Source organism: Colossoma macropomum, unplaced genomic scaffold, assembly GCF_904425465.1.
Source record: "Colossoma macropomum unplaced genomic scaffold, Colossoma_macropomum, whole genome shotgun sequence".
Classification (NCBI taxonomy): Eukaryota; Metazoa; Chordata; class Actinopteri; order Characiformes; family Serrasalmidae; genus Colossoma; species Colossoma macropomum.
The window spans coordinates 16,985,248-17,006,868 of NW_023494790.1; the positions used below are offsets into that span (position 1 = coordinate 16,985,248).

The window sequence follows — 21,621 nt, forward strand, 5'->3', positions numbered from 1 at the left end:
ACAAATTTGACCTAAAACTTCATCAGATTTTCCTAAAGTCCTAAAAGTAGATAAAGAGAACCAAATTAAACAAATGAGACAAAAGTTGCAGACTTGGCCATTTATTTATTGTGGAAGATGATCCATTACATATCTGTGAGTGGCAAAAGTATGTGAAGCTTTAGCATTAGCAGATAATTTCAAGGTGAAACTAGAGTCATGTGTTTTCAATCAATGAGATGGCAATGAGGTGTCAGTGACCACCCTGTTTTATTTAAAGAACATTTATCTATCACAGTCTGATCTTCAGAGCACGTTTGTGAAAGTGTAACATGGCATGAACAAATGAGATTCTGAGGACCTCAGAAGAAGAGCTGTTGATGCTCATCAGGCTGGAAAAGGTTACAAAACCATCTCTAAAGAGTTTGGATTCTACCATCCACAGTCAGACAGATTGTGTACAAATGGAGGAAATTCAAGACCATTGTTACACTCCCCAGGAGTGGTCGAGCAACAAAGATCACACCAAGAGCAAGACGTTTAATAGTCTGTGAGGTCACAAAGGAACCCAGGGTAACTTCTAAGCAACTAAAGACCTGCCTCACAGTGGTTAATGTTCATGAGTTCACCATCAGGAGAACACTAAACAACAATGGTGTGCATGGCAGGGTTGCAAGGAGAAACCACTGCTCTCCAAAAAGAACATTGCTGCCCATCTGCAGTTTGCTAAAGATCATATGGCCAAGTCAAAATGCTATTGGTACAATGTTTTGTGGACAGATAGAAGGAAGGAAGGAAGGAAGGAAGGAAAACACTGCATTCAACCATAAAAACCTTATTCGATCTGCGAAACACGATGGTGGTAGTATCATGGTTTGGACCCGTTTTGCTGCATATGGGACAGGATGTCTTGCCATCATTGATGGAACAATGAAAGTATACCCGCAAATTGTAAAGGAAAACATCAGGACATCTGTCTGTGAGCTGAAACTCAAGAGAATGTCGCTCATGCAGCAAGACAATGACCCTAAGCACACAAGTGATTCTACTAAAGACTGGTTAAAGATGAATAAAGTTAATGTTTTGGAATGGTCAAGTCAAAGTCCTGACCATAATCCCATATTAATGTTGTGGAAGGACCTGAAGTAAGCAGCTCATGAGAGGAAACCCACCAACGTAACAGAGTTGAAGCTGTTTTGTATGGAGGAATGGGCTAAAATTCCACCAAGCTGGACTAATCAGCAGTTACCGGAAATGTTTATTTGCAGTTATTGCTGCACAAGGGGGTCACACCAGAAAATGGAAGCCAAGGTTCTCATACCTTTGCCACTCACAGATATGCAATACCGGATCATTTTCCTCAATAAACAAATGACCATGTCTAATATTTTTGTCTCATTTGTTTAATTTGGTTCTCTCTATCTACTATTAGGAATTGTGTGAAAATCTGATGGTTTTAATTCAAATTTATGCAGATATAAAGAAAATTCAAAAGGGTTCACAAACTTTCAAGCACCACTGTATCTGTTTAACTTTCTTCTCCCTTATAAACCTATCAGATCTCTCAGGTCATCTTCAGCTGGTCTTCATACCATTAAAGTGATCACTGAAAAGTGCTATAAATAATATAAATAAATTATTATTGTTACTATTATTATTATTAAGTGGTTTGATGTGAAACGGTGAACTGCACAGAAAGTTGGATTTTATGTACAATGATGGTGATAAGAACCAGGGGTCACAATAACACAAAGCCATTTTATTTACTATCCATTTTATTTACTATCCAAAATGATAATAAAGGTAAAATAGCAGTAAATGTGAAAAGAACTTCCTCATGTACCTCTCCGCTGATAATGTAGTTTAAATATCAACACTTATCTAAAAAATTATGGTTAACAGGCAGCGTGTTTGTTACTTTGTCATGTAATAACTCTGTGTGGGAGCTTTTAGAGGCATTAAATGCTTTGGATGCCTGGATCCTTTCAGCACCACTATGAACTATTCTGACTCACTATAAACTGGCTCTGACTATTCTGAACTATTTAACTATGAACTATTCTGACTCACTGTGAACTATGGAACATTACACATCAATCCTCTCTGAAAGTCTTTGTTTATGTCTTAATGGTTAAATTGAGTAGAAACTTAAATTAAATTCCATTTTAATTCACGGAATAGCTTAAACTAGCAAGGTGTGCTTCTCTTTCTACAGTACTCAACAATGAAATTTTACATTGATAATTGTGCATAAGCACTAGTTAAGTCATTAAATAGAACATACCAGATCAGCAAAGTGCGCTCGCCAGTAACCATAAACCTCTATAATACTGCCAAACTTGGAATCTCGGAACACTTTTCTCTGAACATGAAACTGCAGAGCTCTGCATGATTGATTACATTAGTCAATTACTGTTCCCTCATATTGAGGTAATCTTGTAATATCACACACCCAGGAGTGATATGGATTTTACTGCACACTTCAACAGAGACTTTTATTATTATTATTACATTTTCAGAAATCCAGTTTTAACAAGGCAAATTTCTGATATTAAACCATACCTCTCCTGTTATCTAAGGGAAATGAAGATGGATGGATTGTGAAAGGTTTGGATTGTTTCTGCTGTGAGTCAGATTGTTAAGACAGCTATTGTTTGACCTTTACAATAACTGGATTTTGAAAGTAAATGGCTCATATTCAAATGAACGGACAAATTATTGGAAAGACATTATTTTGTAAGTCAAGGTGAGTGAAAGCCTTTCAATTGCTCATTTCACACAAAGAGGTGGACTTTTTATTATTTTTTTTTAAGTCCTATTGAAATATTATATCTGCTTGATCTCACAGAGAAAGGAAAAGGTCAGCCCAGAGAGCAGAGGAGGTAAATGCAGTTTTTGTAATAATACAGACATTTCAGTATCCTCACTTTTCTCCTCTCAACACAGCTCCCCTTTGAAGTCCTGAGATTTCTAAGACACACTACTTATACACACCTTCCCTCTTATCTGCACACATTACCCTGCTAGGCATGACCGTCACAGCGGAGTGCAGGGAAAACTGAATACAATTGCCATTATCAACACTCCCAGTCAAAGCCAATAACTTTATTCATGCGAAGCCATCATCTTGTCCTTCTCAGATGTGACAGGAAGATTTCCTGAGCAGTGGGGGTCATTTTTCATCACCAGGCAAGGTACTCATTAGCATTCGTGTCTACAAGAAGCCCTACTGAACAGGAAAACAGTCGCACATCCAAAAAGACTGGCATTAATGGAACTCCCTATACGCTCCCCCACCAAATATAATCCTCCAGACATATTTACATTGGGCAGGGCTTCTGAGTTACACAAGGGCACCGTGGACACCACAAACTGCCAAGCTGCCGAGTTTCTAACGTGAACACCAAGGAGGAAATGCAATAAGGCTAGTCTGGTCTTTAATCTCAGACTTCCCACAACTCCAGCCTTGAGGTCTTCATTCTTCAGGTAGTGCCGGCTGATACACTGCCAATACCAGTATATCAGTATTGGTTGCACATTGTGATACTGATAAATAACAAGTAAAGATGCAAAAATTCATTTGTTTGGCTGAATTGAATTTCTTTACATCTTAATAAGCCAGTGGCAGATTTTTTGGATTATTTTGGATTTTTGTGGGTTAACTGCCCCATTTTTGCTTGAAACGGCACACCCAAAGTAAAAGGAGCACTGTTCCCCACATACTTTGGGCTACAGCCATGATCTTGGCCTCATTTGAAAGGGAACATTCAGGTTTTTTCCCCAACTGTCAGAATAACTGTATGAATTACTTACAATGGGTAACAGGGGCTAGAGTTCATTTTCACTTGATTCACAGATCTCTTAACTGATCTCTGACTTTTGCCATGTTATCAAGACCACATGTTTTGGATTATGATGTCTCTGGATAGCAGCAAGGCCTTGAAGGTAAGGACCAACAGATTTGCTTATTAAGCATTTGCTTATTCAGTGCTTATGTTGCAAATGAGACAATTGTTACTGCAGCAAACAACAGATCATAAAATGGTTTATGGCAGTTTGAAAGCATACTTTATCAGCCAAAGTTGCAAAATAAATAACAGCCGCTATCAGAACCAGCCAGTTTTTGCTCCAAACATGAAACGTATTATTTTTATTTTGGTCGATAGATAAATAATAAAATAAAATGCTGGTTTGGCCCATTCAAGCACAACCAGTGTTATTCATGTTGTGAGTTTTACTCACAGACAGTATTGGAAAAGTTTTTCAAATCACGTCATACATCTTTATACATTAATGTCACATGGAAAGAGTCATTAAAAAGAAGGTAAGGCTTGATGTTTCAGTCTCAAATGCAAAATACTGATGAAGACATGATGACGATAGAAGATAATTCACTTACATCCTGAGAAGACATGTCCTTCACCAAGTTCTCTTTGAAAACTCTAACACATTCGCAATCATCAGGTTCATCCATTTGGGGAAGGGCAGTGAAGAAAAATTCACATTACAAAACACTCTTCTGCACACTGCATGCAATTACACATTTCACCAGAGAGGTCTCCAAATTCCCAAATCTTTAGTGCTGTTTTAAAAAACACAAATCAAATAAAGTGCAGCATAAAAGGGATTAAAGCAACCGGTTATTTAGCACACAGAGTCATGCATAATCTTGCTGAGAAATGTTGGTACAAATGTAGTTAATACAGCAGAAGCAACACATAAGTCAAAATAAAATAATAAATTTGCTCAATTGCTTGTTTGGAGCAAAAATCGACTGATTTCAATAATGTCCCCCCAGTAATAAGCAAACAAGCATTAGATCTATTATGACATTTTATTCCATAAAATAACAGAATCCCTGTTGCAAAGCAGTTTACTTTCAACTTTTTAAACTCTACTTTGTGCTCTTTACACATAGTATCTAGGACCTGCCATTCAACTGCAAGGTAAAGAATTAGCTGAGTGATTCCGATAGCTGTGAACAGCTCAAAATATATAAAATTAAAAAACAAATAAATAAAAATCACATTTCAGGAAATCATTTTTTTCTGCTTAATGTTTATCATTTGACTTAAGTTTTCATATATTGTATTTTTATGAGAAGGAAATAGAACAAAACAACCAAATCAAAACAAGCTATTTTGCATTTGTAAGGCCCTACAATAAGGTACAAGTACTCAAGAAGCATCTGCTCATTAACAGCATTAATAAACACTTAAATAACAGTATAAACAATTTTATGATTACCAAGATATATTTGGTAAACACTGTGTATTCGCTTTTAACAATAATGTCCTACCTTTACGTATCTGAACTAGATAAAGATCCTGCATGAATCACAAAGACCAACTTTCAAATGCCTTCTGCTTTCAATGGAGCAAACTGCTTAGCAAAACCACTCAAATCTGCTCCACCCACATCAAGGTCACATGTAGATTTTATAAGAAGAACAATTTCTAGACTCTAGGCCAATTTCTCACTGATACTGAAACACTCTGTGGAAAAGAAAAAGTAAAAGAAAACTCTACGATTCTATATTTGGCAAGTTTAACCATTTTTCAATAACAGAGTTGATTTTCTATACATATGAATAATACATGTGTGAAAATAATCTGCTGTTGTAATTTTGAGCACAGTAATGAACTACACTTGTGGAAACATAAGTGTAGACGTGTGCCTCACAAAATTTTGAAATAATTATCCAAGCTCTAAATACCCCTGCAAGGTTACATTTTTCTCTGTGCAAATATGAAAGACAGCAGAGCGACTAATCTCGATCATTTCTTCATTCCAAAAGAGACTATTATAATCATCAGAAAGCAATTTACACGTTAGCATGGTTTCCACCCCCCCCAGCCCCCCGCCAGATAAACTGATTTGAGTAGATGCTGTTGATCTACCTGCTAAATTGTAAATACTTCACTGTAATAGAGCAGAATCCATTTCCTGTAAATTCGGCGTCCGAGTTAAAATGTCTGTGGAGATGACATCTAATAAAATTGTGTCAAGGTGGTGGTACACGAGAGGGCTCAGTTAGAACCACTGCACCTCTGTGAAATGATCAATTTTGTGTTGCTTACTGGAAATGAAAGGTGTCAGATACTAACTAATCGCATTACACCAGGACGAGATACGCGTCTCTAAAACTTTATCATCCAGGGTGTCCGTTTAACAGAGAGCTTTCAATATTTTAGTGACATTGCTGATAATCCCTTTGGCCGTCCTGGTCTTGTCCTGACTGATGGCTGATAACTGAACCTCAGGGCCTTTAGAAAGTGACAGAGCCATCAAAGCTCGATCCTGGAACCAACTGTATTTTCTCATTCCTTGCAAGCTGCAACACCCCTCTCTCTTTCTTCACCTCTTTAACTCTCTTCTTTCTCCTCCCCTACTTCTCATTATTCCTCTTCTATATCTTTCTCTCTCTCTCTCACTAAACCTTCTCTCCCCTCTCACAATATCTCTCTCTGTTCATCCTCTTTCTTGCCCCTCTGTTTCTCTTTCTCCATAGTCCTTTCTCTTTCTTCCTTCTCTATTCTTTCTCCTCCCCTTCTTCTCTCCCTACTTCTCAATGCTCCTCCTATATCTCTATTCCTTCTTTCTTTTTCTCATCCCTCTGTTTTTCTCTCTCCACAATCCTTTCTCTCTTCCTCCTCTCTCTCTACCTCTTTACCTCTCTTTCTCTCCTGCCCTTCTTCTCTCCCTACTTCTTACTATTCCTCTTATATCTCTCCTTCTCTCCACATCTTTCTCTCTATGCCACCTTCTCTCCCCCTCTCTCTATTCCTCCTTTCTCTTTCTCGTCCCTGTTTATCTCTATCCACAATCCTTTCTCTCTCTTCCTCCTCTCTCTCTTTTTATATCACTCCTCTTTCTCTCTCTTTACCTCTTTAACTCTCTTCTTTCTCCTGCCCTTCTTCTCTTCCTACTTCTCACTATTCCTCTTATATCTCTCTTTCTCTCTATTCTTTCTTGCTCTCTCGTCCCTCTGTTTACCTCTCTCTCTACAATCCTTTCTTTCTCTTCCTCCTCTCTCTATTCCCTCTCTCTCTGCTCCCTCTACCTCCCCCCTCTCCCTGTCTACTCACCTCCCTATCCCCTCCCTCTACCCCCCCCCCTTCTCTACCCACCCCCCCATTATCTACCCCCTCCCACTCCCGTCTCTCTGCTCTGTCAGTCAAGTGGTGGTAAATAAAGGGGAGGTTATGAGAGGCTTCCTCCTGCAACCCCATCCATCACACAGTCTCTTAATACCTACAGCTGTCACCCCTTCAGAGCAGATCTGCTGCGTGATGTATTTCACCACCAAAGAGAAAATTAGCCACTCTGGATCTGTTTTGCTGCCTAAACTTAGCATTCCTGTGGGCCTCTGGGGAAAGCTGGGATGACTGTCAATGAGATGAATTACCATTCAGCTATGCTGGTGATTTTTTGTTGTAGGGCCTCTTCAAAACCCAGAGATTAAAGCAGGAGCTCAATGTATTGCTCTGCCTCCTATTGACAAACAAAGAGCACCGACTGCATCGCTTATGGGCGTCCTTTTATCAGCGCATGTGCAAATCTTTTGCTTGATGACTAGATGGCTGCAATATTGTAGCTAATATTCAGTAACATGGAGACAAAGGTGTTTACCCCTCAAGTGTGCTCTGCAGGTTCGGAAAATGTTCTGAAAATTCATCGGGGAAAAAAGCAATAGACTTTTTGTTTATTACCCATATCCACAAAAAATCCTTCTGTCTTAAAACTAGGGATGGTAAACAGCAGGCTTGGTCAATATTGGAATATAGAATGGATCAGCCTTTAAACCAATGATGTTATTGTTACTCCAAGACAACGACTGGCCAACTTTGCTGCTTAATTGAGCAAACAGGGTTAAGTGGGTGAAAAATGTCTCACTGTGTACACTGCCAGGCCTACACTCATTCACTCAGTTAATTAGTACTGCAATCAACCTAACTACTTCTAAGGCAGAGGTGGCTGATCTGGTAGCACAGAAGAAGACTACCGCAGTTATTTGGCAGTTTTTGGATGCAAAACACTTCAGAAGCTTCATTTATAACTCTCTCGCTGACTTGTTCACATTTAGCTGGTTCATGCATTAGGGTCACTAGCACTCCAAAAACTAGGCCTGGCTAATCACCCTCTCCAACAAAAAATGCAGAAGTGCCATCAACAGACCCATTACCTTTACTGTGCTCAAACACCGCCACCTTTTGATAAAAGTTATACTGTAATACTTACATTGTTAACATGGTTTACTGTGAGGTAGATGTTACATTTTTACAAAGCAAACATTAGACAAATGTAATAAAGATATGCAGTATCATCTTTAACCTTTGTATGGTGTTGGTGTTTTTGTTATTCAGTGGTCTGGTGGACCCACCGCATTATTGTTTTTTTTTTAATCAATACAGCCATAACAATTTATGTAAAATATCAGATGTTAAAAATATCACAAGTGGCCAGCATAGGGTTCTCCTTTAGCAGCTGTAGCCAGTCAGCAGCCTGTCCATGTTGTCCACCCTCACACACACACACACACACACACACATACACATACACATACACATACACATACACATACATACATACATACATACATACATACATATATATATATATACACACACAACCACAAACACACACGGACACACACACACTAGCAGACGCCATGTAGGAGAAGAACAGAGTGAAGGGACACAGCACCTCCACACTTTTATTCCCCATGGGTTCACCCCAACACCACAGGTGCAATATAAATGTGTAGGGGGTGTGCAGTGTGAAGTCACTGAAAATCTACATTTTTTCTTTTGGTAAACATTGACAATGGGTTCCACAGACCCCAACACCACACAAGGGTTAACCTGATCAAAGAGCGTTGTAGTACTCCAGCTTGGTCTTGATCTTGATATTATTCACAAGACTGCAAATTAATGGCATCAGTCTTGTCCCGGTCTCAGCATCCTAAAAAGGCTCAGCCTTGATTCAGACTCAACAACTACGAAGTGTTATTCTTGACTCAGACTCGATATCTAAAAGTCTTAGCGTTGATTGAGACTGGACCGCTACAACGTCTATGTCTTGATTATTGCTGGTGTCTCAGCTGCTTCATTAGGTACCATTTAAAAAAGCTTTCTAATTTTTCAGAACTTGTTTGTTGTAGCTTGATCTCCAGCAAGACCGTTTTGTAGTGCATCCAGTCCTGGAAATGGCATTGTAAGACAAAGTCCAAGTCTTGACTGGTACTCAACAACTACAGAGCCTTTGTCTTGACTGGGACTTGACAACTACAAAGTTAGGCACCAATAAAAAACAGCTTTCTAATTTTTGCGGAAGTTGTTTGTTGTAGCTTGATCTGTCACAAAGACTGATCAGCAGTGCTTCCAGGAAACTACTCAGAAACAGCACTGTAAGACTAAACTGTATGTCTCTTATTCCAGCTAAACAATAACATCATCTGCTGTGATGCATCAGAAGGCCAATAACTCCCAGCCCTAGTAAACAGTGCCTGAAAATACATGTTGGACATCAGTCTTAAACTAAACAGTCATAATGATGAGTGAATGGTTCAGAAATGCTGATGGCCCATCCTGTTCAAAGGAAATGGGCAATTGAGCATTAAATGATGATGAAGAATCTTTCTCTAGAGACTTCTTAATTGGCATATGCTGTTTGATTTTCTGTTATGCACACCTTGCCTGTGCTTTGTGCAAAACAAAAATGACACGCTGCCAGTACTTGGCAGTCTATCAAAACACTTACTGTGGGTTGCTAAAATGACTTTAAATGACTGATTCATTTATTAGAAGAATAAAGAAAATGGAACCCAATGCAAAAACATTGCTTATTGTTTTTTTTTAAAGGAAAAACAGTTGTTTTAACTGCCTGCCTCAACGCTAAACCTGACTATTTGGCATTGCCAAACTGACCTCAGATATGGAGTGCGGTGCACTATAATTACTATAATGACTGCTCTGTTGTTTGTTGTCTTCTGTTGGTTGTAATCAAACTAGGTTCTTTTCTGCCTTGAGTCAGATGAATCCTATTCACAACAAAACAATAACAGCAAACTTCAATGAGGACTTCGATTTCAGTCTGCAAAAAACAGCATTAGAACTTCATGCTGGACATTTCTGAAGTCTGACTAAATATCACTCAGTGTGCATTTTTTTTTGTTTTTGCTGTTCACACGGCAGCATGTCATGATCGCAGCTTTTATGTTGGGGGGGCATCCAACATATCCTTTTTTAAATTCCTGAAAATTGCTAATATCTAACCTTTAACTAGCTGACAGCTAAGTTAACAAAGATTAGATTCACTAACAGATTTTTCTAAAATCTGGGCATTTTTATCCTATTCATGCAACATAATCATGATGGTTAATATGATAATTCAATATAAAGGCACTTCGTTGAGCTGGATGTTAAGAGCTAAACGTATTAGCAGAACCAATCAGAATCTCCATTTCAGCTGAGAGGCAGGACATTTCCCAAACAGTAAAGCCTTTGTGAGATCATGTTCAGCGAGTGCAGCTGCAGCTCACTGAGCTCATAAAAGTGTTTTTCACTGTGATACACAAACTAATACACAGTCACAGTTTATGTTACTACACTATGTGGATTTATTAAATGTCACTTGGAATATTTCTTACTGCTACACTGCTAAGCTAAAATCACTTTCAGATCTACCGTGGTTGCTGCAGACCTATGGAACTTCTTGAATTCACAAGGGAATTCAACACCAGAGCGTGTTTTTCTCAGTGCACATCAGCGCTGTACTGTCTGCACAATCTGCCTGCTTTAACAGTTTACTCTTTACAGATGCTCATATCCTTTCTGCAGCTCGAGCTGCTGTTAATAACATAAGATGAGCATAAAACAATAGCGAAGATGTGTGATTTTGGTTTGTGACAGTAACAGAGCACCTGCCTTCTCTGTAAAACTGGTGCAGACTTTAGAAAATGAACTGGGCATGAAAACAGCCTGATGTTCTTCAGAGATGTTAGCTAGCAGAGTTTGGTATCTGGGGCTGAACACACTAAAGTGCAGGGTCAAAACAAACACTGCTCTGATCATAAAATGATTTATGGAGACATGCTGTTAGCATAACATGAGAAGTAGTTTTCATCAGTGGCCTAATTGTATTTTGTCACTCAGCCTTTTTTGTTTGTTTGTTTGTTAATAATTAGTTTTGCTCCACCACTTCCACTTTTGGAGGTGTGGCGCCAACCCTGTGGGGAGGGGTTCATCACTGACTGCACAGGTGCAAAATTAGTGCAAAAATTCAACAACAACAACAATTCTCAACACAAAATATCAAAGAACTTTATTTATTTACAGAATCCAAAGAAATCTCCATTTCATGCAACAGACAAGGCCAAAAATCAATATTGGCTGGTCGTGATCTGACCCTCAGGTGGCACTGCATTAAAAACAGACATGATTCTGTACTGGAAATCACTGCATGGGCTTAGGAACACCACTGTCTGTGAACACAGTTTGTTGCTGCATTCACAAATGCAAGCTAAAACTCTATGATGCAAAGAAGAAATCACATATAAACAGGATCCAGAAAAGCCGCTGCCTTCTTTGGGCCCAAGCTCATTTAAGACAGACTGAGGCAAAGTGGAAAAGTGTCCTGTGATCCGACAAATTAAAGTTTAAAATTCTTTTCGAAAATCTTGGACACTGTGTCCTCTGGGCTAAAGAGGAGAAAGACCATCCGGTAAGTTATCAGCACACAGTTCATTAGCCAGCATCTGTGATGGTATGGGGGTGCATTAACCCACATGGCATGTATGACCTGCACATTAATGCTGAACAATATATTCAGGTTTTGGAGCAACATATGCTGCCATCCAGATGATGTCTTTTTCATGGAAGGCCTTATTTTTTTGTCTTGCTTATTTCAGCAAGACAATGCCAGACCACATTCTGCACGTATTACAACACGATGGCTCTGTAATAAGAGAGTCCAGGTAGAAAACTGCCCTGCAGTCCAGATCTGTACTCCCTTTGAAAACATTTGGTGCAATATGAAACAAAAAGTACAAAAGAGACCCCGAACCGTTGAGCAGCTGAAATCCTGTAACAAAAAGGACTAAAAAGTAAGCCAGTGACGATGCTTCAAAAGGTAATAATCACTGTGTTGGGGTATGAGAACTGATGAGAACTAGAAAAGACTAATTCAATTCTAAACATCTTAATATCAAATAATATGTACACTAATGTTTCCTTTTACCGATCAAACAATGGATTATTGTAGACTTAAATCTGTTATATAATATTTATGTATAAAATGTATGTATAAAATTATGGAAAATATAATACCTTTTCCCCCGCTACAGGCACGTCCAGCTCAATTCCAAAACCCCTTTGCATTAATGCCGAAAACCCTTCATTTTTTTAAAGGTACAGCATGTGGACATGCGTCTTTGGAGCTCACTGCTCACATCTAGCAGTCTGAAGCTTCTCCAGCAGGGGGCACTATTAGCACACAAGTCATTTCAGTATTCATAATTTAAAGAGAACAGCCATTAATCCCAGTTTGTTTGTTAGAATACATGCAAAAAACATACATGTTGCAGTACTTTCAGAATGAGGTAAAACAGTGTATTACACAATATGAAAAATATGATTTTTACGGTTTACATACCCGTCTGAATCACTGCATTAGCCATCAGATTACACAATCTGTAACGAGGCTCAGATTTACTGTATGCACAGATAGTGAGATTTCCTTCAGTAATTCATGAAGAAAAAGAAGCTTAACACCATTTCCTCCATCTGCGGTCCCTCTTGGCAGTGCCCTCAATTTGTTTTGGCTGCCTTGGGAAGTTGTGACAATTGCACACTTCATACTAGGGACGCAGATGATGTGTGATGGAAGCGGAGGCTTAGCAAATTGACTGGCACACAAATCATTTCGGCTATGAAAAGAGATCTGTGCAAAACAAAGCAAAACAACCAGAACTGAAATATAGTTTGTTCCACTTTTGTCGGTTACACTTGCTCATATTCAGATTCAATATACAATGAAACAGCCGTTTGTACGAGCTCTCAAAACCTCTACAGAGAAAACATACACATACCGCATGTGAGGTTTATGCCTTGAGCATCAACAAAAGAAAGAAACCCCACCCACAGTATAACAGGCACTCTAATGCCTCATCAACATTAAATCTATGCTTCATGGCTTCCCAGAAGACAAGTGTGTACAAGCAGAGTCAGACAAGTCTCTAATGGTCATCCATTCTGTTCCAATAATCTTTTAGACACAAATCACTGTGCCCCTATAGTCATTTCTCTGTTTCCTTAATTAAGTTTCGATCAATGACTGTCAGTATGTAAACTGCTTGTACTTGCTCGACATGCAGGAAGTACTTGCCCATTAGCATCCTCCATTGATTTTAAAGAGCTTAACTTAAAACTGATTGGAAGCTTTGAGCTACTTCAGAGCACTGCTTTTCCAACAACAACACCTACACTGGCAAGTATCAGGACCCAGTGCAATAATGTTTCTTTAAAAACCATATAAATAAAAAAAAATCTGTTGTGTTGATTTTAGCCATTTTTTCAGTTGCCTTTAAAAAATAAATAAATAATAAAAAAAAATACAGTTAAAAATGCCAGATACCCTTTATATTGTGTGAACATCTCATGATCAAAGATAATTACTTTCATTATTTTTTAGCTATACTTTGCAGTTTGGTGCTGTCATTTGTGAGGCTACAGATGACATCAGCATGCTATCATAGAAGTTCTTTTTCACTTCTGTTGTTTTGCTGTATTCGGCATATTGAGCAGGATGTCATATTTTCAAGAGGAATCAAACCTGTAATTGTTGATATTCGACATGAACAGTGATTATAAATCATTTGTCTAACATCCCTTGTAGATACCAGCTGACATCTCCACTCTGCTGCTGCTCAAACTGCTCGATCGCGTCTGTACTGACCAGACTGTTTAATCACGATTTCTGATTTTCATTAGTATTTAAAAAGTCTTAGTTTTGGACACTGATGTTTTTTTTCCTGCCAAAATTTTCTGTCATTTTTCTCTTCTGGTTGCAAACTGAACAGATTTCAGCCACCAACAGTTTTCAGCAACTATTTTTGACCATTTTTGGCTGAGAACAGTTGGTGGCTGAAATCTTGGTGCATCCCTAATTAATGTACATTAAATCATATCATCACACAATTGATATTATTTTAGGGCCCATATCCTACATTTTTCATATATTTTTTTTTCTACTCAGGTCCACTTATAATTCTTCTGTGGTTTTATGTACCAAAAATAGTGGTAATTCATTTTTACATGACCATTTTTCCAACCTCTCTTGATCCCTTAAAATTAAACAGTATGTTTTTTGTTATCGTACCTTTAAGACTGATGTATGTCAATGAGCTCTGTTCTTATTGGCTGCCCTGTGTTGTGCCTCATTCAAAAAGCAGTCCAGGTCGAAACACTCCTTATAACTTTAGTGCAAATGGGTGAGGCCAAACTGCTGTATATATTTAAATACACTGGGTTTTCATGATATCACTTTGCTTATATGGCTTCCTTGGTCTGAGGTGTCAGTGGAACACTTTGTGTTTATATACTATATCAAACTCATTTATTTCAGAAAAGCAAGTAAAATTTAGTTTTTCATGATATGAACACTTTAACATTAAGCACATTTCATGCATCTTCTACAAAGTTACCATTTTGGAAATATGCACGATGTGCGAAATACAGGGGCCTGAGGGGTCCGGGGCCCCCTAATTAACCTCTTGGACCCCCTGACACACAGACTAGCAACTGAAACTATGCTTAGGATACCTCTGAAAAACTTTACAGTACACCGTAGCATATTTGTAAATATATAAACCTGCCTAATTTCTGAAGAGATTAGTAGAAAGAGTGAATTGTTACTCACTGCTCAGACCGAATCTCAATTAATGTGTGGAGCATTTCCAAGAGAAGACTTGTTAAATCAAACATTTCTTGCCACTGAAGCTTGCATCAGCACCACTATGGTGAGTGAGTTAGCATGGGACCCCCCCGAATACCAGAGGGTATTTTTCACACTAGTAGTAACAGTAAAGCAGCAGCTGTGCTTTTGTGTAGTGGTCTACTGCTCACAGAATGTGCACAACCATATGTTACGCCGACCATCTTGAGTTATATTTGCTATTTAATGCAAAAAGCCATCATATCTACACTTATCAGAAGGCAAGCCACTTTTATTCCAAGACTGTAAGACCTTACTCTTAGGCATGGCTTTCTCTTCTCTCTGGGGACTAACACTATTCTGTTCCTCCACCGCTTTTTCAAAAGCTGCTTATTAACAGCGCTGCGCGCAATTGTTGGTGCCAAGTGAAGAGCACAGCAGAAAACTCCACATGCTAAGAATCATCAGACGGCACCAGCTGGGATCACCATGCATGTCACTTGGCCCCTAGAGCACAGTCTATCCAGCCCTGATGCAAGACACAGCACTGCTTTTGAAAGGAGAGGATCAGTGGGGCTTGGAAATAACAGCCGCTTGGGTTTGCTGGGCACAAAGCACTAGACAATCAGAGGAATACAGCTATCCTCTCCTCACCATGGGCTCATTGCCACACCACTGGTGAATAAGCGGGAGCCAGATTGTCAATCTCCGACACCCTCCTTAGCAGCTCAAGATGGTGCACGTCTATGCCCAGCATGAGCTCCCACAGGATGTGACTCTGAGTCAGAAATGCTGGTTTAAGAATTTTCTTTCTTCTCTCTTTTTTTTTTTTAAACTGACTTTATTGCTCTCTAAATCTTTCCCCATCCTAGCCCACCCATTTTTGGACAACATAATCCTTAGGGGGGAAAAAAAGGATAAAACCAAAATAAATAAAGTATAATAAAGTATAAGCTCATCGTCCTGCTGTAATCATAAAAGTTAATGCGCTGTCGCTGACCTACAATGACCCTGGTCACACAGGTGTCCCATAAAGAGCTTATATATTCCATATAAAGAAGCATGGTATATTTTCTGATTGCTCATAGATGGCAGGAGAAATAATCTCCATGACCTGACCTAGACTCTGACATGGTAATAAATTCCATCTAAGCACCATGACTCAGCATCACTGTTTCCACTATCCTTCACTGCAGCACTGCTAATGCAGCCTGTTTAAAATACTGACACATTTTATTTGCCTAAATTTCTCATTTACCTATTAGATTGAAAGTATTCTAGCCATAATAGTTGAATCCTCTGCTTTAGAGATAAAAAGTTCCAAGTTCATCTGCAGCGGGAAGCAAAAATGTATAGAAACACAGCAGTGAAAGGAGCGTAAAGCAATAAAATAGTTTCATATTAGTTATGAATTACATGTATTCTGTTCATTATCAGGTCCTATATTGAGAAGGAAATAACTGGACAACTGTTGGAGGATAAATACTGTGTGACTGTATTAATGTTATCTCAAACTATGCTTTTCTAAGCATATTGTGGATATCATCAGTGCTTTAAGAATACTAACCACCTGCATGTTTCATTAGAATAAGAACAATTAGGCCTGTTTAACTGGATTTAATACAGTGCAGTATGAAAAAAAAATCACTGTATTCACCGTTTTTGATTCTTTTTGTTTTTAAATGTGGCACTAATGCATTTTTTTTCCTCTCTATTACAACTTCCCAGAAAAAAAAATACATTTTGTGATGCATATCATCTGTCATGAAAATGTATTGAAGTATCATGATACATTCTTGCCATATCAACCACCTCTACACTATATATAAAGCAATTCTGCCATCTTCCATAATGCCCCATAAAAGCCTATGGGACATTATAGCTTACTTGGGGTACATATTTAACGAAAAGATTACAATATATTTTTATTACCATCATTATTTTAATAATAACACAACAACAATATCAGAAAAAGAGCTGATATAATGTTAAAGGGGAACTTCACTGATTTTTCAACATTTCTGCATTATTAAATGGTTAACATGTCAACAGAATCATTCAGAGTGGTTTAGTAGCTAGAGAACCTTACACAGTCAGAACTGTTCACAGTGGTGGTAATAGATACCAGGTGTCTAAGGAGTTTAACACCTCTACAAGCTCCCTCCTAGAACATGATAAACTACGTGAAACGGTTGAATACGCTGCCTGATGTCTGAGATACTGTTTTACAGTAGTTAACATCCATTTTTTTAATCCATTCATGGAGGGATACATGAAGGGTGTTGTAACACAAAAACTTTTTTTTCTAGGTTGACCATTATTTTACAATCATTGACTACATGTAAAAGGTCAGAAGACACACGTAGGTTCACTGGTGGTTTTGGTTAGTAAATAAAATGGCTATATTTGCACTGTAGAGATCCACCACTGCATAGAAATCTAAGTCTAAGTCTAAGTCTAAGTTTCTCTGCAAATGAACCATTTCACGTCAACCGTGCATGTCACTTCTTACCCCAATGCCAATGCGACTGACATGTCAGACAGTAATGAGTGAAAAGCAAAAATGCAAAACTACATAGCTGAGAAGCAAAAGTCTCCATTATAAAAAGAAGCAGTTGAACTCTTATGTGATTTCATTGTATTCTGAAGTTACTGACTTTCAAAATGAAAGCAGAACAAAAAGCAGAAGATGAATATGCACTGAAGTAAATCAATATCTCTGTCATCAACTGCCTGGACATTCTACCTTTGCTCAGGAACCGTGCAGTTCACATAAAATTCTGCATTTTCTAGAGCTGTTACTATGGTTTCTAGATCCGCTAACTGCCCAAGTGTACTTAAAGCAAACTGTGATTTCAACAGCTATAAGCATGATGCACCTGCATGTGCAGAGTCCTTAGCTCAGCAGTTCTTACAAATAACATCACATGATAAATGAGGCAACAACATGATAACCTGGACAATTAACCCATTTCTATTTTTTTTCAGGCACAGTAAAGCAAACCCTGGCCTGAATACAATAATGAAGATAATACACTGTGACTACACAAGCTGTCACTTTCTATTTGAGTGCCTGCAATATGTTTAAGCGTCATTACATTTACTCTAGAATTATAAAAACACAACTTCAAAATTACTGAATTACATAATTGCTAAGTTCTTATGAAAATGTTTAAATGAATTCAACATCAGAATATCTTAACATATATATTTATAATAGCACCTGTCAAGGTAAATTCCTGTGGCAAAAACAGGGAATTCCATTTAACATTAAAATGCAAAAATGTGAATGTGTGAGAAGCATTACCTGGAACAAAGCTCCCTTGTACGACCTCTTTGTATGCCCACCATCCCTCGTGAATTTTTGGATTTGGCTGAGCTGTAAGGCAAAGAAAAAAAGAAAATAGGTATCATTTGGCCTCAATGTCAGACAAACTACACCATTTCCAAGTATAGAGAATGAATTGGCCATTTCTGCTGGTTTCTCTATCATCGTAACCTCCTCAAAGTGAGGTCTAGACTAACACAGGAGTGTGGAAAGGGACAGAAGAACACATGCAGAACAAACAATGCTGGAATTGAAAATTCACCACTCTTCCTCAGGCATTAGTATGGAAATGAATCCTAGTGCACTGGGTAGACTTGACAAGAAATCGCTGATTAGAATAGGGATGTAGTTTATAATTGAGGTGACTGGGTAAAGATCCCACTACTAAAGGGGGTCACAGCCTGGAATTACAAGGCAAGGTTTTGGGATATTGCATTTTTTTTTTACACCTGAACTTCCTGAACCCTGCCTCTGAAAAACATGGCTTAATGGCAGGGCCAGAGGTGGCATGGAAGCCTTTTAATGGAAGTGGAGGTGGGTTAATCCTTCCAGCGAGGACGAGGACTAATGTAGGAGAGCAGTTCAATTTCACAAGGACAGAGGGGGTGGACACAGGGGCAAAAATGCTACCTCCACTGAGGATATCTATTGGAAAACCAGCTAAGGGAAACAGCACTTAAATGTGAAGAGCACAAAGGATTTCACCATCTACTTTACCTTGATGATTATCATATATAAACATCTTTAAGGTTTAACTATCTTAAGTCTGTACCTTGTGGTGTGTATTAAAGTATCTGTGTATTTTTGTACAGGCAATCATCTGTGTAGACCTGACAGAAACTCAAACATATTTAAGACTTCAAAGGATGCTACTGAAACTATAGCTGGGAACTGAAATGGATGCCGACTTCTTAATTATTGTGCTATGTTTAGCTTACAAGGAGTAAGATGCATCAAACTATAAAAGACTTCAGACACGTTCACTTCTACCTGCATCAGGTTTCACCAGTCGCATTAGCAAACCAACATTAGCTTGAGCAAGGCTGAAGTTGGTTTCCTAGCCACAGACTTGGGCGCAACAGTTTTTGAAAACAGCAGAGGAGAAGGCCAGGAAAAAAGTACAGTAAAGTAGAAAACCTGACTACTTAATACACTGAATTCTTGGCCCCATGATTGCAGCAATTATCATTCAGTGTTTTTGCTATATGAAGAACAGTACACAGTAAACACAGCAGGGTCATGTGCTGCTGTTTTCTCCCAAAGGGTCTAAAAGGGTCTGGTAAGTTTGATTTAAGCTCAGCAATATTCCTCTGTGCATTACGCAGTGACAAAACAATCGTAATGCATTCAGTACAGACTCAGTTGATGTAGTGATCTGGCATGTTCAACAGAAATTACAAGTGCATTGTGGGAGATTGTAGTTCACTCAAAATTTCTTTGGAATTTCATTTTAGAATGTAGACACTAAGAGAAAAATGGCCGATGTATTAAAGAGTGCCCTAAAATGCAAACAGCCATCTATTTTAGTCAGAGCCAGTGATAATCTGCTGAACGAAAACAGTGTGACATCACTTTCTGTAGCATGTGCTAAAAATTTTTTGAAAGATTTGAATATGTATATATAAATAATGAGCCAAACATGTGCTGTGCAGTGCATAAAATCATGCAGATACTGGCCAGCAGCTTCAGGTAACATTCACTTCAACTATCAGACTGGGGAAAACAATGTGATCTCAGTGATTTTAGTCGTTGCATAATTGTTGTTGCCAGACAGGCTGGTTTGAGTATTTCTATAACTGCTGATCTCCTGGGATTTTCAATACAACAGTTTCTAGAGCATACTCATAATGGTGCAATAAAGAAAAAACATCCAGTGAGCGGCAGTTCCACAGGCAGAAATGCCTTGTTGATGAGAGAGGTTAATAGAGAAAGGCCAGACTGGTGAAACATGAGGAAGATGGGCTACAACAGCAGAAGACCACATCATGTTCCACTTCTGTCAAGCTAAGAACAGACAGCTGGGGCTGCAGTCGGCACAGGCTCACCAAAACTGGACCGCTGAAGACGAGAAAAATGTAGCCTGGTCTGATGAACCTCAATTTCTGCTGAGGTACTCAGATGGTAGGATAAGAACTTGGTGCCTACAGCATGAATCTATGCATTCAACCTGTCTTGTGTCAGCAGTCCAGGATGATGGACGAGGTGTAACTGTGTGGGAAATGTTTTCTTGGCACACTTTGGATCTGTTAATACCAATCAATAATCGCTTAAATGCCACAGTGAGTGAGTATTGTTGCTGACCACGTACATCCCTTCATTGCCACAATTTACCCTTACAAGAGACTTATTTCCTTCTGATGTCTACTTCCAGCATGATAATGTCACAAAGCAAAAGTCATCACAAACTAGTTTCACGAACAGGACAATGAGTTCAGTGTTCCTCAGCAGCCTTCCCTGTCAGCAGATGTGAATCCAGTAGAACGCCTTTGGTACATGGTGGAATGGGCACCTGAAAAATCATGGACCAGAACCTCAAAGGAATGTTGCCAACATCTTGTAGAGTCAATGCCACAAAAATTGAGGCTGTTTTGAGATAGTATAGTGTTCCTAGTAAAGCGCTCAGTGAGTGTATCAGTTATTGTATTGGTTCCTAAGCTTACTTCTTTTTGGCAATAATTGTGTCGATGTAGCAGCTTATTTATGTGGAACCAATGTATATTTGTATATCAATCAAATTCAAAGCACTATTTTTTTCCCCTTCAATATATCGTCATCCAATAAAATTCAAATAAATGAGTTTAAAGTGTGAGGCTGCACTTCTATGCAAATTGGCCTTTCTATTAAACTGTGCAGCTTTTCCAATACACACAGTGTAAGCGAAGGGCTTTTGGAAAACTCATCTGCCATGTCCCCTCTTTCCATTTATGTAAGCCTGAAGCAAACTAAAACCACAGCACAGGGTAAAACCTGCAATTGAAATAGCATTGATTTCACAAGCACCAGACAGACAATGATGAACAACCTTCCTGCCTGTATTACAAGTAAAAACATTTTTTATTAAAGAGAATGATATTTGTCTTCTCTATCTCTCAGGTATTCTGTCAGGAAGTATCTCCGAGCAGAACCCATGGTGCGAGAGGCAATAACAATTCATCAGCCGTGTTCTCCTGAGGGGTTTGGGGCTAATAATGCAGGGGAGCTTTAGAGAAGCTCTGGGACAAGACAAAGACATCAAGCCATCTCTCACTCTGGGGAAAACAAAGCCTCGATACCTGCGGTTTAAAGTCACAATCATTAGTAGGGCTGACATCGAGACGAGATAGAAACGTGTGCTATCAATTGATCATTTTTGAGACAGCCAGCCTTACTCTGTCAAGATA

At 38.7% G+C, this 21,621-nt stretch overlaps 1 protein-coding gene across 1 annotated transcript in view; it reads right to left on the reverse strand.

Moving 5' to 3' along the window:
• Positions 1-21,621, reverse strand: part of ca10a (carbonic anhydrase Xa) — a 197,001-nt gene that overhangs the window by 161,543 nt on the left and 13,837 nt on the right. Inside the window, exon 2 of the mRNA XM_036572374.1 lies at positions 18,221-18,292. Within this exon, the coding sequence (XP_036428267.1) occupies positions 18,221-18,292 (72 nt within the window). The remainder of the gene's footprint in view (positions 1-18,220; positions 18,293-21,621) is intronic.